Source organism: Oryx dammah, unplaced genomic scaffold, assembly GCF_014754425.2.
Source record: "Oryx dammah isolate SB20612 unplaced genomic scaffold, SCBI_Odam_1.1 HiC_scaffold_15, whole genome shotgun sequence".
Taxonomy (NCBI): Eukaryota; Metazoa; Chordata; class Mammalia; order Artiodactyla; family Bovidae; genus Oryx; species Oryx dammah.
Window position 1 is genome coordinate 46670022 of NW_024070199.1, and position 25526 is coordinate 46695547.

The 25526-nt window shown below is 53.9% G+C and overlaps 1 protein-coding gene across 3 annotated transcripts; it reads right to left on the bottom strand.

Annotated features, from left to right (window-relative positions):
* Positions 1-1411: 1411 nt before the first annotated feature.
* Positions 1412-21365, bottom strand: DHCR7 (7-dehydrocholesterol reductase). Of its 3 annotated transcripts, none has more exons than XM_040255297.1 (9): positions 20991-21270; positions 15152-15280; positions 12791-12894; positions 12009-12231; positions 10419-10509; positions 9521-9734; positions 7567-7771; positions 6655-6786; positions 1412-3453 (listed from the first exon to the last, which is right to left on the bottom strand). In XM_040255297.1, exons 1-9 carry the CDS (start codon positions 21072-21074, stop codon positions 2989-2991), a joined length of 1647 nt encoding a protein of 548 aa, XP_040111231.1. In that variant the 5' UTR covers positions 21075-21270; the 3' UTR covers positions 1412-2988. The 3 variants fall into 3 exon arrangements, with proteins under 3 accessions (XP_040111231.1, XP_040111232.1, XP_040111233.1); XM_040255298.1 differs by lacking the exon at positions 20991-21270 and adding an exon at positions 21298-21365 and having other exon boundaries at positions 1666-3453; XM_040255299.1 differs by having other exon boundaries at positions 2192-3453; positions 21260-21343.
* Positions 21366-25526: the final 4161 nt, after the last annotated feature.

Here is a 25526-nt window from a genome sequence, read left to right on the forward strand (position 1 = left end):
GGTGAGATGCCCAGGACCCCCTTTGACCCTTGAGCGCCAGTGGGCAGGGGTGGAGCCCCAGCACAGGAGAGCCATGGCTCTGAGTTGGCCCAGCCTCTTGATGAGGGTGGAAGAGGAGAGTGGAAAAGCTGGCTTAAAACACTCAAAAAAACCAAGATCGTGGCATCCACTCCCATCACTTCAGGGCAAATAGATGGGGAAACAATAGAAACAGTGGCAGATTTCATTTCCTTGGGCTCCAAAATCACTGCAGATGGCGACAGAAGCTATGAAGTTAAAAGACGCTTGGTCCTTGGAAGCTATGACAACCCTGCTGCTGCTGCTAAGTCGCTTCAGTCGTGTCCGACTCTGTGCGACCCCATAGACGGCAGCCCACCAGGCTCCACCATCCCTGGGATTCTCCAGGCAATAACACTGGAGTGGGCTGCCATAACCTAGAGTGATTAAAAAGCAGAGACGCCACTTTGGCAAAAAAGGTCCGTATAGTCAAAGCTGTGGTTTTTCCAGTAGTCGTGTACAGATGTGGGAGTTGAACGGCTCACATAATGAAGGCTGAGCACTGATGAATTGATGCTTTTGAACTGCAGTGCTGGAGAAGACTCTTGAGAGTCCTTTGGATAGCAAAGAGATCAAACCGGTCAATTCTAAAAGAAACCAGCCCTAAATATTCATTGGAAGGACTGATGCTGAAGCTAAAGCTGCAATCCTTTGGCCACCAGATGTGAAGAGCTGACTCACTGGAAAAGGCCCTGATGCTGAGAAAGATTGAGGGCAGGAAAGGGGCACAGCAGAGGAGATGGTTGGATGGCGCTACTGATTCAACAGACATGAGTCTGAGCAAAATCCAGGACATAGTGAGGGAAAGGGAAGCCTGGCCTGCTGCAGTCCATGGGGTTAGAGTCAGACACAAGTTAGCAACGGAACCACAGTGAAGTCAGGCCAGGTGGGAAAAAAGCTCTGATCCTTCCTGGCTATTCCAGAGTCTGCCTGGCTTTGCTTAACCGATTCCAACTCGAGCAGGGGACACGTTGTCCTGCACCTGCCCTCCTTGCTCAGAACATGGGGCTCCCAGCTCGCCCCGGTCCTCGGTTCCTCCAGGCGTGAAGCAAGCCTAGCACCATCTTTCTGGTTTCTCCATTCTCTTGCTGGGGGCAGGCGGTCCAAATGGAGTTTCTCCCTTTGGCAAACAAAATGGATTTTCACACTCAGCACAAGAGCAGCCCCAGCAGAGGGCCGATGGTGGCGGAAGTGGGGGTCCCCCTGAATCCCATGATGGGGACCCACAGCTACGAGGCAGACCCCAGCATCTGATCCAATGTTCCCTGAGCATCCCTTCTACACACCAAAACCTGAGCCCTTGTCTACAGCCAGGTACCAGTGGGAGACAAACCACACGGAAGTCTGAACAGGGGAGGTTTAAAATGGGCACATCTCTTTTATTGTGCTTTGCAGATGTGGAGCTTTTATAGAAATCAAAGATGTCTGGCGACCCTGCGTCCAGCAACCCTCCTGGTGACACTCCTCCAACAGCTTCTGCTCACTCTGTGTCCCTCTGTCACATCTTGGCATTTATGGCCGTACTTCAAAACTTTGGTTACATTTGTTAACAGTGATCTGTGATCAGTGACCTTTGATAAGACTATGGTCATCGTTTCGGCGTTTTTTAGCAATAAAGCATTTTTTAATCAAGGTACATACACTGTCCTTTAGGACAATGCTGTCTCATGCTTAAAAGAGTACAGAGTCGTGTAAACATAAATTTTATATGCACCGCAAGCCAAGAAGCTCACGTGACTTGCTCTACTGTGACACAGGAATCCTCTGCATAGGAACCTTTAAGCTGCGGACTTTCAAAGATGCAAACAAGTGCTCTGGCAACATGAGGCATGGCTCTGCGGCTGGCCCTCCACCTGCTGCCGCTGGCCTCGTTCAGCTCTGCCATCGCCCACCTCCTCCCCCTCCTCCAGCCAGTAAGCGCTCTCGCCTGTTCATTCCATGCCAGCCCCTGTATGCCAGCTGTTGTACGGCACCACTCTACTTTTCAAGTTCTGTCCTGTGAGATTAAAAATGTTTTATCTGTAGGAAAAGTGCTATAAAACTATAACAGAACAGTACTGAACAGCCAGTTGTGCCACTGGGTACCTATACTAACTCTGTTGGACTTAACAAACAAATTGGACTTTGCCAACACTTTCTCAGAAGAGAGCTTATTCGTATGTCAGGGACTTACTGTGTTTGCTTTCCCGGGGTGGTCAGGAACTGAACTCACGATATCTCCCAAGTACACCTGAATAAAAGATTATTAACTCTATCAGGCCAGTAACATCTAAAAGTCAAGAATCCCTGTGGGTTGAGGAGTCGGCCATGGTAAGAAAGGGGTCCCCTCCTGAGGCTGGGGTTCGGGTCTCCTAGGAGACCCCCCTGATGGTTGGCCAAGGTCTCTGGGTCACCTGAGCAGAGTCTGTAAAGAACCAGAACCAGAAGCTGACCCTTCGGTGTGCAGCGTCCCTCAGCGCCCTCTACAGAAAAACGTGTGAACACAGCGCGGGTGCAAAGGAGAAATCTGAAGGACACAGCTCGCCACCGCCGAGCAGGCGACGCAGGCAGCACCTGGAGCCGGAGGCGGTACAGCGACAACCCGCAGAGCTGGCGGGCCCGCTGCTACTGTGTTCAGCAATAGCTAAGGGCAGGACTGGCCAGGGGGCTGGAGGACGTCCCCTTTGATGTCGGACACCCACTGTCTGGACTGCAGACAGAGAGGAGACGAGTCATCCGTGGGCAGACCAGGTCATCCTCTCGCCCTGGGAACGCTGCACACGGGAAGTTGGTGGTTTCTGCTGGTGAGAAGGCAGCTGGTGTGAACCCTGGGGATTGTGCTCTGGGCAAGAGCTCCATTTAACAGGTGAGGATGAGGAGGCTCCTGGAGGGCGGGGCTGGGACCCGCGCTCTTCACCGCCCTGCTGGGGCTCCTCCTGGCACGGGCCCCCTCTAGAAGATGCCGGGGAGCAAGCGGTAGGGCACGGCAGCCGTGTAGCGCTCCCAGTCGCGGCCGTACTTGTTGGCACAGCGGTGCTCGTCTCGCAGGCAGCGGTGGGTCAGCAGGATGGCCATGAAGATGATGTAGAAGTAGGGCAGGAGGTGGCCGCCGCCGCAGGCCAGGCAGTACGCCAGGCTGCCCATCAGGTCGCCCGTGTAGTTGAAGTGACGGGCCACGCCCCAGAAGCCCGAGACCAGCAGCTTGCTGTGGTGTTTCTGCCCGTCGGCCGACGTGTAGGAGCACTCGATGGCCTTGGGCTTCCTGCCCCAGATCAGGCAGCGCCCGTCCGTGCGGCGGAAGAGGTCCTTCTGGTGGTTGGTCATCCGGAAGATGTAGTAGCCGAGCAGGCCCAGCAGCAGAACGCCCAGCGCGTAGGGGGTGGGCAGCTGCACAGGGTGGTACACCAGGTACAGGCCCTGTGGGGCGAGGCGAGACGTCAGGGGCGGCCTTGTCCGGGCGGTGGGCGGACCACAGGCCCAGGAGCACCGCCCAGCTTCACACCCGAGCTGTGCCCCCTACCAGCTGCCCACCCGGCCCTGCCTGGGTTTCCTTTCCTGTGAACAGAAGCACCCGCCTCGGAGGGGATCAAACAAGTAAGTGTGCAAATGACGCAGGTTCCACCCCTGGGTGGGGAAGATCCCCTGGAGGAGGGCATGGCAACCCTCTCCAGTATTCTTGCCTAGAGAATCCCACGAACAGAGGCTGGCGGGGTACAGTCTATGGGGTCGAAAAGAGTTGGACACGACTGAGCGACTTAGCATGCGCACACGTAGCTAGTTGTCTGCCTCTATCTATACACACACATACACATCACATAGAATATGAACATAAAATATACAGCAGAATGGGACTTCCAATTACGGCTCAGATTGTAAAGAGTCTGCCTGCGATGAAAGTGACCCACGTTCGATCCCTGGGTCGGGAAGATCCTCTGGAGAAGGAACTGGCAACCCACTCCATTATTCTTGCCTGGAGAATCCCTAGGACAGAGGAGCCTGGTGGGCTACAGTCTATGGGGCTGCAAAGAGTTGGACACAACTGAGCAATTAACACACACGCCGTAATATTAAAAACACCATTTGAATAGGATAGTTAATTTTTTGTGTCCCCTTGGCTAGGCCATGGGACCCAGATCCTCGGCCAAACAGTAGTCTAGCTGTTGCAAAGGTATTTTTAAGATGTGATTAACGTTTCCAATTAGACTGAATGAAGCTGATCACCCTCCACAAGGCAGGTGGGCCTCATCTAATCAGTTGAAGACACTAAGAATAAAAGACTCAGGAACAAGAGTGAATTCCACCAGCGGACGGCTGTCAGACCCAGCTGCAATACCAACTCGTCCCAGGACCTCCAGACTGCTGCCAGCAGCCCTAAAGAGTCTGGACTTGACGGGACCACAATCACACAATCAAACAGACACATACACGCGTGTGTATGTGTGTGTATGTGACCTACTGCTATCGGTTTGCATGCCTGGAAAGTGGCGCTCACAGAGTCAGGGAACCAGAGAGCCTGCAACCACCAAGTGGAGAAATGTGTCCAGAGGGTCTGTGCAGAGGACCCAGCCAGAGTGGGGACTGGAGGCCAGAACTTCCAGCCTCCAGCCCAGGGCTCTTTCCCCTCCACCCTGCTGGCTCTGCTGGGACCTTCCTGCTTCCCCGCTCTGGCTGCGGGATGCCGCAGTGGGGTCAGCCAGGAAACAGCAGCGCTGCCGTCACAGCGGGACTCGCTGACTGCTCACCGCCTCGCACATGCTCATCCTGGCCGGCCCACAGCGTCTGTCCACCTTGCTTCCCTCCACTCTCACACAGCCTGTTAACGCAGGCCATCTGGGCTGCCGCGAACCACGCATGTGCCCAGGGACCTGTTCTCTTCCACCCCGCAGCTCCTCACTTGGGCTCACACCACGAGCAGGCGGCATGCTGCCAGGCTCTTCACGCAGCCTCCCTACACGGGAGCCCGCACACCATGCAGAGGAAAGGAGCGCTCTTCTCTGCGAGCTGGGAGCGGTGTGGAGGGCTGGACATCCCCCAGCAGCCTCAGAGAGCTTCCCAGGTGGCTCAGTGGTGGTGAACTCGCAGGAAATAAAAGATGCGGGTTCCATCCCAGGGTCGGGAAGAGCCCCTGGAAAAGGAAATGGCAACCCACTCCAGTCTTCCTGCCTGGAGAACCTCACGGACGGAGGAGCCTGGTGGGCTACAGCCCATGGGGTCACAAAGAGACATAACTGAAGTGACTTAGCAGGCACGCAACAGCCTCAGAACCAACCACCCCCCTCCCCGAGGTGGCTCCTGTGGCACAGAGGACACGGCGGGCACCGGGGCAGAGCTGCCCAGCCCAGCTCGAATCATCAGCCTAGCCCTAACCAAGGTGAGTCTGCCCTGATTTTCCCGAGACTCGAGGCCCCATCCCCTGGCTGGTGGCCCAACAGAGGTGCAAAGCCAGGTCCCTCCGGCTCCTCAGGCAGGTTTCTACACTCCACTCTTGTGACGCATGCGAGGGAACCTCTCCCGGAGCCTGTGGTCCCGGCCCGCCTCCACCCTCCTCTCCTCTGGAACGCTCCCCTCTTCCAGGCCTCCCGCCTGGCACTGGACTCTTCAGAGCCCAGCCTCTAGTCTGGCAGTGTTCTTACCCCCAGACTCTCTCATTCTGCTCTTGGTCTGGCTGTGGCTGCCCCAAGACGCTCTGGCTGATCCCCATGCCCAGGCTGTAGGCGCCTCCTTGGCCCTCTCTCAGCTGTCAGCACCCGACTTCCTGTCAGGCCCCCCTCCCCACCCTGGGCTGCCTATGTCAGGACCTTTCCCTGCCCAGCCACGAGCTCCGAGAGGGCAGGGCCCCCCAACGTGTCCTCCACTCACGTGAGTGAGCATTCAGAGCCTTTAATGGAAAAAATGACAGGAGAGCAGGCCTCTTATCCTTCCAGTGTTGAGATCTGAATAAATATCTATAGCCCCCTTCATCCCCCCTCATCTCACCCACCCTGATCTTTCTTTAGACCCAGTCTACTCTGAATCACCCTCTTCTCTGAGTCTTAGGGGCTGAGTTGTGTCCCCCACATTCATGTTGCAGTCCTGAGCCCAGCACCTCAGCAGGTGGCTGTATTTAGAGATGGGCCTTTGAAGAGGTGATTACGGTAAAATGAGGTCACGCGGGTGGGCCCTAGACCCACAGGACTGCGGTCCTTATAAGAAGGGGAGGTCAGGACACAGACACACACAGGGACGACCCTCTGCACACCCAGGAGAGAGGCCTCAGGAGGACCAGCCCCGCCCACACCCGGGCCTGCGAGTCCACCCTCCAGGAATCCCAGTGAATCCTGTTCCTGAAGACAGTGAATCCTGCTGTTCAAGTCGCCCGGTCTGAGATACTTTTTACAGCAATCTGTGCTGACTCATACAGTAAGCCTTCTCTTACCAGCCTCCTTCCTCCAGGTTCTGGTACCCGCCCCCACCTGAAAAATCCAGACACTTGGGCAAGGCCAAGGCTTGGCACGTGCCAGCTTGTCTGCTCTGAGGGCAGCACTGGGCATGCCTGGGGACCTGGCACTGAAGGTCCTGCTGGGCGGGGGGGCGGGGGGGCGGGCAAACATCACAGTGGCTCCCTGGCCCACTCCTCACCTGCAGCGTGTACAGGTATGGCAGCCAGACGCAGTCCCCCCAGCCCAGGTACCACCCAAAGTGGTCGTGGCAGATGTCGATGGTTTTCAGGTACCAGGTTTCGTTCCAGAAGAAGTCCAGCACGTAGATGGCCTGCAACAAAGGAACGGTCATATACTGACCACAGGCGCGGACGGGGTCCCTGGGTGTCTCTGAGCTCCCCTGGTGACAGGCACCGTGGGGCAGCTGCCGCACTTCCTGCCGGGCCAGCGGGGGTAAGTGGGGGAGGGAGTCCCTGTCTGCAGTCTGAGATGACACGTGGCCCAGATGAGGGGCACCCAGCAACGTCCTGGACGCCGATGCCCAAGGCCGTGGAGCTGGGAGCAGAGAGATGGCTCTGGGGGTGGCGGATTGGGACGGGGTCCTTCCACAGCCATCAAAGCTGTGTTGCCAGGACCACTGACACGCCTGAGTGGCAAACTGGAGTTCACCATGGGCCACACGAGTTCCCAGGGCCAGTGCAGTACCTGACAGGTGAGGACACAACTCCTCTACTTCCCACTCTACAGCCAGCCTCCCAGACACGTGCAAAGGGTGCCGACCCCCTTCTACAGTCTTTCAAGAGACTTCCCTGGGGGTTCAGATGGTAAAGAAGTTGCCTGCAGTGCAGGAGACCAGGGTTCATTCAGTCCCTGGGTTGGGAAGAGCCCCTGGAGGAGGGCATGGCTACCCACTCCAGTATTCTTGCCTGGAGAAGTCCATGGACAGAGGAGCCTGGGGGGCTATACAGTCCACAGGGTCTCAAAGAGCCAGACATGATTAAGCAACTAATATTTCTTACTGTCTTTTGAAATCAATCTGGCTTTCGGGTGTCCCCAGCACCCAGTCGGTGTCAGAGCTCACAACTCCCGATCCAGGCCCCAGACAGGCTACCTGCAGGACGTTGACCAAGACCATGGAGTTGGTCACGTGGCCGTAGAGCTCCTGCTGCTTGGCTGCAAAGGACAGGTTGATGAGGGTCCAGGCGACAATCCCGGGGCGTCCATTGAAGAAGAGCTTGAAGTCAAACCACTTCCCAATTCGGGGGTTAAACTCAACGCCCATCATGTAGTTGTAAAAGAAATTGCCTGTGAATTTGCTTGAAAACACAAACGACAGATGCATGCTGTCAACGAGTGCCTCTCACAAGCAGCCTCCTTGGCTGGCATGGACACAGGTGCCTAGCCCGGCCTGGGTACTGCAGGCCCAGGAGAGAAGACCCGGGGGACGCCTGCCGCGAGCTGCAAGGGCCCAGCACGCAGAGACCGCTTGCACCTCCGGCCCCTCCCCGACAGCCGTGATAGGTCACTTGGCATTCAGCCCCGGCCTTGAGCTGAGATGCTCGCTCTGTCCTAATGAAGGTAGGGAGACTCTACCTGGGCAGGTGCCCAGGATCCTCCTCCCGCCTCCAGCTTCCGTGGAGGCGAGCTGCCCAACTGGCTCGACTGGACAGAGATTTTCTTCCCAAGGACTCATAGAGCATTCGGGCCTCCGTGGGCAAGTGATAAACGATGCCAAGGTAGACGTGAAAAACAGCGCCAGCCTCAGAGCCAGGTGCCCGGCTCCAGGGTCCACACCCATGGCTTGCTGGGCAAATTTTAACTGTTTTGTTGCCCTCATCACCTGACCAGAGGTGTGACAGAGAATCAGCCAGGATAACCCAGCTGGGGACTCGCACTACCACCTGCTGCCCATACACGGGGATTTCTGTGTTGGCTAGGGAAACATATTTTCGTGTCCATTTCCCTCAATTAGGATAAATAGAAAGAAGCAAAATATACAAAGTCTACAACAGGGGGTGTGATTACAAAGCAGAGAAAATGATTTCCACGAGGCACAGAAGACCAGCCTCGTTATTCGATCATCACGCAAGCTCAAAGTGCCATAATCCAAACATGCTTCCTAAGGGCCTAGGGCTAACAGTTAAAGGAAGCACACTTTGCTTTCATCTGGAACCAAAACTAAAATGCAATCTGAGAACCAGAATCTTGTTCACACCTAAAGCCCCACTGCCTACACCTGTCTACAGGAGGGGCCCGACAAACATCTCTTGATGAATGTGTCCACGGAAGGAGGCGGGCAGGGAGCGATGGGAGGGTAAGTAGATGCATGGATAGATGAATGGATGGCTGGGTGGATGGATGGATGGGTGGGGACATGGGTGAATGGATGGATACAGGAAGACGGGGAGGGAGAGACGGAGGATATGGGATAGATGGGTAGATGGATGGTGGCTGGATGGGTAGATGAGTGGATGAATGGATGGGTGGATGGTTGGATGGATGTGCTGGATGGGTAGATGGGTGAATGAGTGGACGTGTTGGATGGACGGATGGATAAATGGATGGATGGGTGGGTGGTGGATGAATGGATGAAGAACTGTATATATGGTGTATGAAGAGATGGGTGGTTGGATGGTTGCTATCTCCCTCAAGGCTCCATCAGAATGGACACCAATCAGTAGGGCTCTCCCTGGGAAGCTATTACATTAAAGCCACTGAGACAACAAGACTTCTTACTAAGACTGCTTCAGGCCGCACTGACGTCTCACAGAAAGAGGGAACGGGCTGCCCCTGCCTGCAAGAAGGAGTTGCCCCTCCCGCCCTCCTTCTTCCCTATGGCCCTGCTGGAGATAACTCAGCCACTGAAGATAGACTTGGCCACCTTCAACTGCATCCTCCCCAAGTAGGAAAAGCTACCCATTCAATATGGATGCTTCTCAGAGTCCACCACGGTCCCTCCTCCTCAAGGATGCTCAATCCTCAGACCTTTGCAACATCCTAGCCCGATGTACTAGAAATAGGCACTGACCCGCCACCTAGGGCTCAGGCGGCCGCTGAGGACGTACCATTCCCGGGCGTCGGTGGGGAAGAGGTAGCCCTTGACCATGGCGAAGGTGGAAACGGTGTAGCCCAGTATGTTGGCGCACCAGAGCAGCGGGATCCAGTTGTCGAAGATGATGGTGGGGGAGAACCAGGCGAGGAGGTGGGCGTTGGCAAACCACAGGAGGTGCGTGAGGAGCCACGCCTGCAGGCCGTTGATCTCGTACTTGTTGACAGCTCCTGCAAAGGGGAGACGTGAGAGCAGGGCCGTCTGCCCACTGTGACTGCTCCTGGCTCCTTTCGGGGGTCCCCAGCCCCTAGCCCCCAGAGCCAGTCAGTGGCTCCTGCCCCTCAGGCCCTCGGGGTCAACACACCAGCAGCACATCTCACACTGTGAGCTGAGGACTAACCGCTCATGCTGGCTGAATCCCTAGAGGCGGAGAGCGGGTGCAGGACATCTATAACCGACCCGAGGCTGAGTCACCAGCCTGCAGTTTGCTGGAAGCTGGAGCCACAGCAGAAGGGACGAGGGTCCCCTATGGCACCTGGTAGGGCTGGGGGTCGGGGGAGGGTAGCCAAGAGCTCTCTGTGGGTTGGGCTGGGGTCTCAGTGACTGCAGGGAATGAATGGACCAGGCGGCCCTAAGGCCCTGTAAGTCAAAGCTTGGGCCCCCGCGATGCCCCTGGGGGACTCCAAGTGTCCCTGCTGGGGAGATACTCTGTAAGCCCAGCCACACCACCAGCAGGGAGCGGGGGCAACTTCATTCCCTGCCGGGGAACGTGATTTCTGACCTCGCTTCTGGCGGCCGTCCCTGGAAGCTGTGTGAGCATGTGTGTTGGCGGGGTGGGTGGGGGGTCAGGCCCCGTAAGAGGAACAGACAGGGAAAGGCGGCACGTGGGCGAGCGGGGGCGGACCCCAGGTTACCTGCGGGAGTCACGGCGCCCTCCTGAACACCCCCCACGTAGCCCGGCAGGAACTTGTGGCAGAAGTCAGGAAGCAGCATGTACAGGAGCACCTGAAATGCAGAGATGTTCCAGCCGGCTTCCCCGTGGGCTGCGGGGCCCGGCTGTGCCTCGACACGGCCGCGCTCTGTCACTTGAGACGATGAATGGGCAGGCACCGCACGAATGGGGGAAACCAGGATCGTGGCTGGTTACTTCTTCCAGAAGAGCTTACGGCTCTGGGAACACTGACCGCAGGCTGACTGCGGGCTTTGAGGGGAGCCTTGAACAGGAGACTCGTCACCATCACTCAGAACACCCACGCCGTCTCCCCACAGGGCTCAGCCACTCCCTCTGGGACAGCCCACTAGCTCACAGTCCATACAGTTCGCCCTTGAAAAGTATTCACTGAAAGTGTTCAGCGTATTCCCAAGCTTGTGCCACCATCCCCAGTGGCTAATTCCAGAACATTCTTATCACCCCGAAAAGGAGCCCCACACCCCGCTCATCCCCCCCTCCCGGCAGTCCCTCCCAGCAGCCGCTCCCAGCAGCCGCTCCCCGCCAGGCTCTGTCATCCGGCAATGCACTTTCTATCTCTGCGGATCTGCCTGTCCTGGACTTTGCATACAAACAGAATGAGACAGGACACGCCCCTTTGTAGCCGGCCTCTCCCACTGAACATCAGGTTCTCAAGGCACCCGGGTTGCAGCCTGTGTCAGACCCTGTGTGGGTCTGACAACGGTGCCCTGTGTGGTTGGATCACACTATGTGTGTGTCCACGTCTGCCGATGCACACGTGGGCTATTTCTGCCTTTAGGCTACTGACTATCACGGCTCCAGATCACCTTTTACTCAAAAGGACCAAAAGGACCGACATCTTGAAATGAGAGGGAAGCTGAAGCCCAAAAGCTGGGATCATGGGCAGAAACAGCTAGCAGAGGTCCGAGCCTTCGTCCAGGGCAGGAAACCCTGGCGGGGAGGGGTCGGGGGCAGGGGGCATCTCCCTGCACCATTTCCCAGGATAATGATAACATCATCATTAATACTCAGATATTAAACACTGTCTGTTCAGATATTAAATACTGTCTGTTCACCGAGTTCATGGTGCAGACAGCCTTCTGATGAACTCCTTCTGGTTGGGAAGCTAGTGAGGTCACAGCAGAGCCAAGGCCCACCCCACGCCCCCACCCCCACTGGCCAGGCCTGTGTGACGATCTCTGGGGACATGGCCTTGGCTTTGCCAAGACCAAGAGCAGCTCTTAGGAGCTGGGCAACCCTAGGATATGCTTCCCATCAGGCACAGGGCTTCCTGGGAGAGAGCCACGCCCTCACACCCTCCCAGGGGGCGTTGCTCCCTGCTCAGCACGGAGGCTCAATGGAAGGCAAGCCGGACACCAAGATGCCACCGGGTGGCCCTTGAGCTGAAGACAAAGCTAAGTCCATCAGGCAGCGGGTGAGGCCTGGATGGGTTCCAGGAATAAGGATGTCCGTATGAGCCAGATACCATCCCCGACCAGGGGCCAGGCCCACCCTAAGGAGGGGAGCCCCTGCTGCAGGGGCCGGGAGGGCTCACCTGGAGCGTGACCCACGCTGCGTAGATCTGGGCCGCCTTTGCGGTCACGGGCGGCGTCTTGGCCCAGATGTCGGCGAGCCGAGCCCGGCCGGTGGCGAGGTCCACCACGGGCGCCGTCAGGGAGCAGCTGTACTGGTCGCAGGCCATGATAAAGTAGTACACGATGAAGGGCGCAAACAGCAGCAGGAAGATGACGCTCGCCAGGGAAAACCAGTCTACCTCCCTGCGGGGCCGACAGACGGCAGCAGGTCACGGAGGGGCTGCCGGCCCCCGACCTCACACGCGGGACGCCGAGCCCCACGGGCCCACCAGCCAGCGCCTCCCGAGAGAAGGCTGTCGGCTCACAGGGCCAAGGCCTCCATTGCCCCCACTTGCATGCTCCGCTTTGAGCAGTCTGAAGGCCGATGAGCCCATGGACACCCCAGAAAGCCCAGGGCCCAGAACACAGCACAGAAGGCCTTCCGCGCCCCACGGGTCCAGAGGCTTCCTGTTCTGGGCCATCTGGGACACTCACCAAGTCCCCATCACTCTGTGGCCTGAGATCCATGACCCCGTGTCTTACGCACTGAGGGCAAAACCAGGACGCCCACTGCCCCTGACATCAGCTTTTACAGTAGATTCTTCTTTGGGTTCCTAACTTTCTAAGTTGGCAAACTGCTACTAATGACAGTCCTACTGATAAAAAAGAATCGCTTAAATAGGTTCCTGAAATCCAAAGGCTGGCCACCTCTCACCGAGAGCCCACTGTACTTTCCAGCTGGAAAGACGGATGAGATGCTTACCAGGCTCGGCCCCACTGCCCTTGGGCTGCAGCCTTGCCGTTGGTGAGGCCGCTGTCACTCTTGGTTTTAGGGGCGCTGGGCTGGGACTTGGCAGCCATTGGGCCCTGAGGAAAGGAGACACCACGCTGAGATCATCCCCTGACAAACAGACACTGCAACCCCCTGCCATCATTCATTCACAGGCCCCCACGGGGCTGGACTCATTCACCGACTCTCCACCTGGTCCTGGATGGATGATTCCAGGCAGGGACTCCCACTCCCAGAACCTGCAATAGCCTCCCGCCCGGCCCTACTTCTGCTCTCATCTCAGTTCACTTTCCAACAACAGCAGAACATCCTTCTTGTTACAGAAACCCAAACACCTGTGGCTCAGAAACCCCCCCACCGCATGCTCCTGCCCCCCCTCCCCGGCACCCTCCCATCACACCCTCTGCTGCAGGCACACAGAGGTCTCTATCCCTCCATGAATGTGATTTATCTTATTCACGATACCTGCTACGTCTCTGCTTAGAACACGCTTTACAGGTCTCCTTATTTGGGTCTCACAAAATGCTCCCTCCTCAGTACGACCTTCTATTTTTCCTGGAGTTAATGGTTGCCTCACTTTTTCCATTCACTGAGATTTCTATGCATCTATCACTATTTTTTTTTTCTGAATGCTCTAATGAGCTGTCATACACATTAATAACTTCTCTACATATTCCAGCACAATTTATCAGTTCCATTCCTCCATCCCACCCATAGCCATTCATCTTGTACCAAGAGACAAGCCAACCCGTGGTCATAATATGAGGGAACTAGGGACACCCTCACTTTCAGAATGAATTCACAATCGTGACATTTCAGAATATCAGGCATGAAAAAAAAAAAATGATCTTCAAGGCTTTCAGAAAAAAATCCAGGTTTAAGAATCATGCCAGTAGCAAGCTGGTTCTAGAAGACAAGACGGAAAACTTTAAAAATTCTGAGGGAAACGTAAGCTGCTAAAGAAAAGGCCAGTGGAAGGAGAAGAGGAAATCCCAAGATAACAGCTCGGCAGTGAACCAGACAGTAACCAGCCCACCGTGGCGCAAGATGAATGGCTTTGGGCCGGGGTGGGGGGAGCAGGGAGTGAAAACAATACATTCTGTTGTGTTGCCGAGTATACAAAAATTACTGATAACTATGATGGCTCTGTTGTAACATGCAGGAGAAACAGTTAGTGACAGGTACATAGAAACCTTAGCATATGGAAAAAGGGAGGCAACCATTAATTCCAAATAAATAAAAAGCCATATAAGGGGAAAAACACCAAATCATAATTATAGTACATTACGTGGCTTAACAGTAAATAATAATTTTGCCAGACAGAAAAAAAAAATGTGTAAAGTTGAGGGTGTTAAAAGGAAAACATTTAGAAATAAGCAGTAGCTTAGAGAATGAAAAAGTACTTGCTTCTGGGAAGTGAGACTCTTAAGATGACGTAGAGAACTGTTTATTTTTTATGTATAAGTCTTTTAATGCTGGTTTTATTTTAAATGTGAAGATGAATCACTTTAATACAACTGTACATTCACTTAAAACTTCTCAGTGATGAAAGCTGCAGCACATTACTTTATTTTCACAGGTTAGTTTATGGAGTATTCATGATGTACACGGCAGACGAAAGAGTTCTTCATGGACAGAGAGCCACTCATCTTTCAGCCCGAAACACAGACTACTGAGCCTAACATGTGGCAGTTGCTGGAAAACTGCAGAAGGGCCAGAAAAGTACAGGCTAAGAGCTAACTTTGGACACAAAAGCATATTTTCTAAGGATTAAAACAAGCTCACATAATTATTTTGAGCTTATAATGGCCTTCATCCACCTCTCTGTCAGCGTGTGTGAGCTGCTCAGGCATGTCTGACTTTCTGCCACCCCATGGACCGTAGCCTGCCAGGCTCCTCTGTCCATGGGATTTCCCAGGCAAGAATACTGGAGTGGACAGCCATTCCCTTCACCAAGGGATCAACCTGACCCAGGGGTCAAACCTGGGTCTCCTGTGTCTGCTGCCCTGTAAGTGGATTCTTTACCGCCTGAACCACCAGGGAAGCCCCAGAAGGGAACGCTGTGGCTGCGTGGGCCGGGAGATGCACGTGTCTCTCCCACGCGGCAGGCGAGAATTCTACCACTGAACCATCCGTGCACCTCTCCGTCATAAGCACTGGATTTTTAATAAATGTGGAGGGGACACCCTTAGCAGTAGATGGCTGAAAATAGGGGAGAGGGTGGTGTCCAGGAAGTAACTAACTTTTTTTCCTAAGAATCAGGCAGGAGTGGACAGTGAGCGCTGACGGACCAGCTGCCTTTGAAAGCAAGCAGCAGCTCTGAGAGGTGCTTACCTCCAACCTCTTTCCAAGAGGCTCCGCTGCAGAATGCAGGTTTTCCTTCCGGAACTGCCCCCTTTCAACTCTCTCGACTCCTACGCTCCACAGGCCTGCGAGATCCTTTTCAACCCGCTGAACAGAGCCCTGCAGGGCACACAAAGGTGATGAAAAGACTCAGGGAGATAAGGACCAACAATGATGATTTTCTCAAGTCCCACCTGGTAACCAAGCGAAAGGTGTGGCTCGGCGCCCAGGGTTTGAAAGTGCAAGAGGCCCCTTGTGTGGGGATCTCCACGATAAGGTAAGCTCATCCCGTAGCTTATCTGCCCGGCACACGATGTCTGCCAAAGAGGAAGCACTTATAAACAACGGGTGGAGCTGGATGAGGGGTGCTTTCTGGAGGAGTTGCCCCGGAGACGAGCCTTAACATGGTGGACTGATGAACAGCCCAAGCTGGCTTCTTTGCAGACTCATACTGGGCAGCGCGCACGCCTGGGGAGTGTCTGCATCATCGACCTGAATCAAGCCCCACCCTGCCCACTCCACCCCCACGCCCACCCCTGCCCCGAAGCATGCATCTTCTCCCTAGGCATTCCCGGAACCAGCGAGGGCCGTGAATACAGGGCATCACAGACAGTGATCTGGGCTTGGAGCCTGGTTCTCTGCAGACTCACTGGACCCAGTGACCTTCCTGAGTGTCTTGGGGCTTCAAAGCCCCATACAGACCCAGGGAGGAGCCAAGGAAGTGCATGGGGCTTTTTGGCACCCTGGTGAGCTCCCTGGGCCGCTTTTTGAGTTCCACAGGTGACCCCATGGACTGCAGCCCACTGGGCTTCCCTGTCCTTCACCATCTCCCAGAGTTTGTTCAAACTCATGTCCATTGAATCAGTGATGCCATCCAATCATCTCGTCTTCTGTCACCCTCTTTCCTTTCGCCCTCAATCTTTCCCAGCATCAGGGTCTTTTCCAATGAGTCAGCTCTTGGCATTGGGTAGCCAAAGTACTGGAGCTTCAACTTCAGTGTCAGTCTTTCCAATGAATATTCAGGGATGATTTCCTTTAGCATTGAGTGATTTGATCTCCTTGGAGTCCAAGGGACTCTCAAGAGTCTTCTCCAGCATCACAGTTCAAAAGCATCAATTCTTTGGTGCTCAGCCTTCTTTATGGCCCAACCCTCACATCCATGCGTGACTAGTGTTTCCACTGCTGCCCTGCAGCAGACGTATGAATGCCTACGGCTGATTCATATTGATGTGTGGCAGCAATCAACACTACTGTAAAGCTCTTATCTTCCATTTAAAAATAGACAAATATTTTTTAAAAAAGAGTGAGCCCATGAAACTCTAGACACTTCACTCTCGTGCCCTGGTAAAGGCAGGGCTCCAGGCCCACACACTCATCCTCTTTCCACCCACACAGTCTGGCTGAGTGGATGCAGGCAGGCAAGTACCCACAGGACCTATGAGTAATAAACCTTGTTCCTCAACCTTCCCTAATGGCTTTTGCTGATGGTGTCCTGCAATCATAAGAACCGCAAGGGCCGGTCTGGCCACTTCATGGTCCTAGTGGGAGCAGGGTCTATGGGGCTTCTCACAGTTAAGGAGGCCAGGTGAGTGCCTTCAGCGTTCCTAGCTGAGAACACCACCATCAACAGCCCAGGACCCGTGCAGCAGATGCTTAAGTCCTGTGGCAGCCCTTCTGGCATCTTGAGGATTTGGTGTTTGGAGAAGCATCAGAGGTGCAGAAGCACAGCAGAGATGGGATGGCACGGTGATGCCCAGGAGGCCCGGATGCCACTGGCAAGGCTGCGGGCTCCCTGCAGGATCAGGTCTGCTGCCAACACGTCCCCACTTGGAACCCAAAGTGGGTGACCATGAGCAGCTCCTTCTGCTCGCTAGCCTCAGTTTCCTCATCTACAAAGTAACCCACCCTGTGGGGTAAACGCGGTCCTGGGGCCCACTGGTGCTCAGAGCCCCTCCCAGCCCCGTCGGAGTTCTTCCCAGAGAGGCAGCCACTGCCAAGACCGCCGGCAGCACCACTCAGGCCTCAGGAAGGTGGGCTCACGCGGGGTGTCGGGGTGAAGCTCAGCCTGGCAGAGGTCTAAGGCAGATGCCCCTGCAATGTCCAACACTGAAGCATCCTGCTGCCTTCCACGCAACTCATCTCTTCTCAGTGCAGAGGCTGAAAGCAATAGTCTTTTGGGAATTCCCTGGCCGTCCAGTGGTTAGGACTCTGCACTTTCACTGCTGAGGGCTTGGGTTCAGTCCCTGATTAGGGGACTAAGATCCCACGAGCAGTGCAGTCCAAACCAAACCAAACCATCCTTTGCCCTCTTTCAGTGTTCCTGTGGGTCGGGGACCTGGGGAGGCTGGCTAGGCTAGCTCCAGCCTGGGATGTGATGGGGTGGGTGAGCCTGGGTTTCCTCCCAGCACGGAGGCCTCAGGGTGGAGGGAGGAGGTGCCCAAGCTGCCTCTTCTTCCTGGGAAGGCATGTGACATCACTCCCAGAGCGTTCTGTTGGCTACACTGAGTCAGAAGCCCATGACCTTTCTAGGGGAGGGGAAGCAGGCTCTGATTCTTGATGGGGGAGCAGCAAGATATTAGGGCAGCACAAGATACTGTTGGGGCTGTCCCTGGGTGACACAGGCAGTCACAGGGCCACAGAGCAGCTACCAAGCTGCCAGCACCTGTGAACCCACAGAATTCCCAGCCCACTCTGGAGACCGCTGTCATCGGGCCCAGTTTTACAGATGGGGAAGTTGAGTCAAGGAAAGTGGAGAAAGTAGCTAGCACAGAGCTACAGGGACGGAGCTGGGTCTGTGGGCACGCCCCCTCCTGTGATACACTTGGGAGGCTGAGGAGTACAATTCAGAGTAGTGGGCTTCCCTGGAGGTCCAGGGGCTAAGAGTCTGCCTCGCAACGCAGGGGACACCGGGTTGCTTCCTGGTCCCAGAGGAGCCCACATGCCACAGAGGAACACAGGCCCTGCACCACCGCCGCTGAAGCCACGCTCCGCGATGAGGAGCCCCCGACACGAGAAGCTCACGCACCACAGCAAAACGCACCCCCGCTTGCCACAAGTCGAGAACGAAGACCCAGCACAGCCCAAACAAAAATAATAATAATAAAATAAAAAATTCCGAGCAGTGATGATAACAGTCAATCTTTGTGAGTGCTGGGCTAGGTACTATCCTAACATACACAGAGAAGCAGCTGGAGCATGGCTGCAACAGCAGAGGTTCTGGTTTAGAAACGCGTCTGTCTAAAGAGGAGGAGACACACAAAAGGACAGACGTGCCCCAAGTCATACTTCAAGGGATGATAGAATCAGGCCCAGTGAGGGCTGGGCAGCTGCTCTTCAACTGGAGGACAGTTCCAGAGGCCGGGTAGACCTCCGGGTTGGCTCAGTTTCTACCTGTCGGAATTTATCCTGGGACATAAACAGATGGCTGTGTGAAAAGGCAAATGCAAGCACTTCCATTCTGGAGCACTTGCAACATATTGGAGCTGACAAAACGACTATCAATAGGAGATGAGAAAAACAATGGCGCTCTGGTACAGTGGAATACTCAGCAGCTATTACAAAGAATCAGGTTAACATGGAAGAAGGTTCCCTGGTATGTACCAGCACAAGGGCAAGCTGTAAGACAGTCTATCACTAAAAAGCTATTCAAACAGTCACTCTGATCCATGGCTAAGACTCTGTACTCCCAAAGCAGGGGGCCCAGGTCCAACCCCCGGTCAGGGAACTAGATCCCACCTGCCGCAACTAACACCTGGTGCAGGCAAATTAAATAATTATTTTTAAAGCCAATCACCAAATCCTCAACAGTGTGGGCCTTCCACTTGGGTTCCCCCAGCCCCTTTTCCTAATTTTTCTAGTAGACATGTACTTGTATTATAAAATAATTTAACAACAATAAAAAGAGCTGTTGAAATAGCTCTTGGGAGTCCTTAAATCCACAGTTCTGAGAACATCTGTGGCTCTCTCTCCAGGGGCAGGGAGGTCATTGGTCCTCAAGGCAGGGGTTGGTGATGTGCGGAGTGATACTTGAGTTTACCTGCAGCTTTTTTACATCCTCCCACCCACTTTGGGTGGGGTGGTCATCCCCTCACCTGCACGTGCAATTCACGAGCCTCCATTGCCAAATGCAGAGATGGTTCTCGGCCCTTCCCAGAGCTTGGCCCTGGAGAGCTCTGGCCCGGCTGCCGTGGAGAGGGTTGAGGTCCTGGTTGGGGCAGAGCAACTCACGCCTGGGGCCCTTCTGGGGCCTCCAGAAATAGGCAAGAGCCCTGGAAGGAAATTCCAGAAACACCAAGTCCTAATTCTAACTCTCTAATTCTAAAGGGTAAACTGTAGCTTTGACTGCAGACGCAAGGGTTTCTGTTTTCCAAAAGTTAACAACACACATGCTCCCTGGAACACAATCACGTTTAGAAGTCAAACGTCCAAGTCCAGGGGCTTCCCTGGTGGCTCGGTGGTAAAAACAAAAAGTCTGCCAGCCATGGCAGGAGATGCGGGTTCAGTCCTTGATCCAGGACGATCCCGCATGCCTTGGAGCAACTAAGCCTGTGTCAGGAAGTTGCTGGTGCGCATCTGCTGAGCCCAAGCACCCTCGAGCCCGAGCCCGTGCTCCACAACACGAGAAGCTGCCGCGATAAGACTGCACACTGCACCTAGAGGGCAGCCCCCGCTCGCGGCCACCAGAGCCCTCAAAGCCGCAAAGACCCAGCAGAGCCAGAAATAAAGAAAGAAAAGTATTTCTTAAAAAAGTGCAAATCCCCTCAGTCCAGCCCCAGGAGTCCCTGAGCTTGGCTGCTTATTCTCCAGATTGTCACCAAGCTACTTGTCTCTAGATACTCACCCACCCTCCCTCCTTCCCCCCCCCCCAAATTAGTTTACCTCCACATTCTTTTGCAACTTCACTTCTTGGCTTTTTCTAATCTTAGTCTTAATCTACTTTCTTAATCTGCTACATTAATTCATAACTTTTTTTTTTTAAGCAGTAGGTATACAGGATTTTTATGAGGATTATAAAAGAAGTAACTGCATGTTTGTTTCTGGGTTTTCGCCTGGGAAACCATCCTGTTTTTTCAGTGGAGAGTGTCCTGCAGGTGGGGTAACTCCACCCCCTCAGGCCTGTTCCTGCCGGTCTTCCTGGGGGCCTTCAAGGCACCTGGGATTGTTCACCTGCCCACCCACCCCGCTACCCCCCAGTAAATGCAGGCATTGCCCTGAAGACTCCTCTCTCCAAACCAGTCTGTTGCCAGTATCTCTGGGTTTGAACCCTGGCTATGTCGCTAAGTACACGACTCTCCACATGTTACTGCACCTCTGGGGAGCCTCAGTCTTCTCATCTGTAAGATGGGGCGATGTCTAGAACGCAGTGTTTTGGGAATTTAGATCAGAGCACCCAGCACAGCGCTGGACATTCAGGAAACCCCACTTTTGATAAACTCGATCTCCTCATTTGCAGTTTTCCTCTCTCCTTTCTCTTGTTTGAAATCTCACCAGGGCAATTCCTACCCTTCTTTTCCATAAAATTATAAAATGTCCAAGAAAGCGGCAATACTACTCCATCAGTTAAGTTAGTGGGGAACGCTGGAAGAGAAGGAGGGCGCGATTGGTCTTTTGTGAGCAACTTCCTGCACGGCCGGCCGGGGCCCCGACCCCTACCCCCCAGCCCCCCTGCAGTTAGTCTATTCCTAGAAGCAATTCAGAGTCCGCTGCTCCGGGCTCCCCCTTCTCAGTGAGCAGACAGACGCCGCATGTTTCCTCAGCAGAAAACTGCATCCATTCGTGCGGGGCACCTGAGGAAGGAAGCGGCCCCCCCCCCGGCCCAAGAGGCACTCACCGGGCTCCGCCCCGTCTCGGCTCGCCCGGGGAGCTCCCGACCACCGCCGGGGGACCAGCATCCCCAAAGCAGTCCACGCAGCATCCACCCAGCAGTCTTCGGGAGGCCAACCCGGGCCCCCAGACCTCCAGACTTTGCTCGCCCACACTCACGCGCTCCCTGCCCATGCGTCTGCTCCTACGCGGAGCACCCGCCGCCCTCCCCGCCCAGCCCACCCCCGGCCTGCGCGCGCGCCCGGATCTGTCCATCCGCCCCCTGCGCGCACCCACCTGCGCGCAGCCCACACCGGCTCAGCGGGCCTGCTCACCTGCGCACCCGGCTCCGCGCCAGCTCTGACCCGCGCGGTCTGAGCCGATCGCCGCCCCGTCCCCGCGATGAGGTGTAGCGACAGGCGGCCAATAGCAGACGGGCCCCGTGCGACCCGGCGCCCCTCGGGCCCGGCGATTGGCCGCGGCGCCTCGCCCCACCCCGTGGGCTGACTCCGGGCCACCGCGCGCTCCACTCGGCAGCCGCGGGGTGCGAGACTGACAGCGGAGGACCTGCCTAGCGCGCCGCCTGCCGGCGGGGGCGGAACCCAGGGGCCCCGGGAGCGCGGCCCAGGCTGGGGGACGCGTCCCCAGCCGCGGTGGTGGACGGGCCGCTGAGCTCCCCAGCCTGTTTCCTCTTCTGCCAATGGGGCTTCAAAGGCGCTCAGCACACACTGAGCCAACCGTGTACAGACTGCCGGGTCCACATCAACCCACGAAACAGACAAGATCGCTGCCCTTGGTGTGCACGTGCGGGTGGCAGTGCCGGGGAAGCGGGATCAGTAACCAAACCGTCAGTGAGGAATATGGTGAAAACCGGCGTGGAGGAGGCAGAAGCAGGACGGCACAGGCTGCACTTTTATTCGGGGTATCAGGGAGAGCTCTCGGCTGGAAGGCCATCACCGGTGAGGGCTCGCCTGGAAGGCGGCCAGAAATGGCGTTCATACCCATCAGCTGTGCAGTGCCCCGAGGACAGAAGTAGCAGAGTTGGCCAGAGGGAGAATTTGAATGGGGGATGGGGGCGGGGGGCGAACTGTAGGCTCACCAAAACAACCCGTCTGTGGCCTATTAAACCAGGCATTCTACCTCTGCTTTAACCATTCAAAACAAAGAAGGCCGTTTAAAAAAAATCGAAATGGGGGAACTATGGTTCAGGCATTTGAGATGGATCTGGATGACCACTGTGGACAGGGTTTCATACATGTTCCTGCGTCACCGAGAACTTGAATTTTCTGAACTTTATCACCCTCAAGGACCACCAGCTAGTCTCAGAACAGCAATCTGCTGGCTGCCAGTAGTAACCTTCAAAGACTCAAGGTCTCCTCTTGTCATTAGGCAACCATTTTGGACTCCAAGCATACTTACCTCTTGCCAATTGCGATTACAATTCTTGGCAAACAACTTTCATCATTTTGTGGGGTTTTGCCTTCTTAAGCATCCCCCACTTTGCAGTTTTAATTGCTTCTCGAATCAGAGTCTCCTCAGCTATAATCAGTTTGGCTCAAATAAAACTCTTCTATTCCTATTATAGATTGGTTTATTATTTCTGTTGACAGCAGGAACAGCTAACTCTCTCTCATATACCCCTGCCTCCCTCAATGATGGTACACAGGCTACTTTTGCAAGGGCATGACCTTGACCTGGGTGGCTGTGGAGCCCAGGCAGCGTCTGGTGGTGAGGGGCGGCTCCACTTGCAACATCTGGGCATCAGCCTTTCTGCCGGAGGGCTCTGCGTGGGCGTTCCCGTGTACCTCATGGAAACGTTTCTTCCCTCTGCAGTCTTTTATTTTGAAGATGTCAAACATGCAAACCAGTTGAATAAATAGTAAAGTGAACACCCACATACCTAGATTCAGCAGCTGTCAACAGTTTGCCACATTTAATTTCTCTCTGCCTTCCTGTAGCTGTATTTTTCCTGAAACACTAATTAGCTATAGATGACACCTCCTTCCTGAATATTTCAGTATCCATCTCCTAATAACAAGGACATTCTCTTACACTATCAAAATAAAGTGGCCATACTCTGGAAATTTCACATTCATTCAATGCTATTGTCTGATATATTACTCATATTCAGTTTGCTCCAATTGTCCCAATCATATCCTTTATGAAAAAGTGAAAGTGACTCAGTCGTGTCCAACTCTTTGCAACCCCATGAACTGTACAGTGCATGGAATTCTTTAGGCCAGAATACTGGAGTGGGCAGCCTTTCCCTTCTCCAGGGAATCTTCCCAACCCAGAGATGGAAGCCAGGTCTCCCACATTGCAGGCAGATTCTTTACCAGCTGAGCCACAAGGGAAGCTGAAGAATACTGGAGTAGGTAGCCTATCCCTTCTCCAGCGAATCTTCCTGACCCAGGGATCAAACTGGGGTCTCCTGTATTGCAGGTGGATTCTTCACCAACTTAGCTATCAGGGAAGCCCATATATCCTTTATAGCTCATTAAAAAATCCAGGATCCAATTGGGGAACCACACTGTGCATTTAGTTTTCTTCCTTCCTCAGCCTCCCTTAATCTAGACCTCTGCCCCAGCACTGCTTTCTGTTTTGTTTTATTGTATCTTCTTGGCCCTTGACCATTTTGAAGAGTCAAGGCTGGCTTTTCTTCACAGCAAGTCTCTTGATTTGGTTTAGCTGTTTCCCTTGTCCTTGTTTTGTTTTTTTTTTTTTTTGTTTTTTTTTCCAGCCACGTTGAGTAGCATGTGGGATCTTAGCTCCCCAACTAGGAATGGAACCTGTGCTCCCTGCAGGGTCTGAACCACTGGACCACCAGGGAAGTCGCTGTGCTTTCATTTATGTGATGCATTGTGGGGCAGGATAATATACTACGTTGATGTCATACATCATAGCAGGGGGCAACATGATGTTGATGTGACTTTGTCCCTCTGTAGATGGTGAGTTTGATCCTGTGGCTCACGTGGTTTCTGCCAAAAGCCTCCACTTTCCTTTCATGATTAATGAGTAAGCTGTGGAGCGATACTTTGAGACTGTGTAAATACACTGCTCCCAAATAACCTTCGGTCCAACTACCTAGCATTTAATGATGACTCTTGCCCGAATCAAACTTCTTGATGCAAAAGGGTGATCTAACTTCATCATCCTTTCAGGATTGATTAGTTGGCATTTTTTCTGTAAAGAATTTCCCTTTCTTATTTAATTCTTTCTCAGTATGGGCTAATAAACTTTTTGCTCGTTGAGGAACTGTCATTTACCTTTTTCAAAAAACGTCATTATCTTTGCATATACAAATTGTCCCATAATTGGCCAGTAGGAACCCCTCCAAACCGACTCTCTTTATCAAATAACACGCTCACATCGTTATGAGAGAATGTGCTTAGTTTCCACTCCAACCAGATATTGTAGGATTTGCTCCATTCCTGGCTAAGGCCTAGTATCTGCCATGGTTCAGTTCAGTCGCTCAGTCATGTCCGACTCCTTGTGACCCCATGGACTGTAACACGTCAGGCTTCCCTGTCCATCACCAGCTCTCAGAGCTTGCTCAAACTCATGTCCATTGAACATGGTGATGCCATCCAACTATCTCATCCTCCATCATCCCCTTCTCCTCCTGCCTTCAATCTTTCCCAGCGTCTTTTCTAATAAGTCAGTTCTTCACATCAGGTGGCCAAAGTATTGGAGTTTCAATTTCAGCATCAGTCCTTCCAATGAATATTCAGGACTGATTTCCTTTAGGATTGACTGGTTGGATCTCCTTGCAGTCCAAGGGACTCTCAAGAATCTTCTCCAACACCACAGTTCAAAAGCATCAGTTCTTCAGCCCTCAGTTTTCTTTATACTCCAACCCTCACATACATACATGACTACTGGAAAAAACATAGCTTTGACTAGATGGAATTTTGCTGGCAAAGTAATGTCTCTGCTTTAATATGCTGTCTAGGTTGGTCATAGCTTTTCTTCCAAGGAGCAAGTGTCTTTTAATTTCATGGCTGCAGTCACCATCTGCAGCCATGGTTGGCAGGAGAGATTTGAGTTAACTGAAAAGGACTGAGGTGCTTCCGGCAAAGAAAACTATCCCCCAAAGGGTCAAAGTTAGAATTGAATGAACATGTAAACATTTTCGTTCTTTTCTGAAATTTCCAAATTGTGTATCATGAACAAGTCTTACTTTATAAATAGGAAACAAGTTTGTTTCAAATGTAAACATGTGTATGTATAGGAGAGGCAGCATCGCAAACTGGGAGAAAAGGGTGCCTCTTCTATCAAAGATGGCCAGCCAGCTGCTTATTCATACAGGGGAAAAAAATGAATTCCTACCCTAAGGGGACTAAAGGGTTAAATGTGAAACCAAAACCTGAAAAGCTACTGGTAGTGAACAGGTTCAAACGCCACAGAGAGGAAATTGGGCAACATTTAGTAAAGTTGCACATATGCATAACCCAGGTCAGGCGTCTGCGGAGACGCAGGTAGCTGCAGCCCCAGGGGAAACTGGCACCCGCAGATGCAAAGAAACTACAGGTGCCCTCCAAGGAGACGAACGTGGGAACGGAAG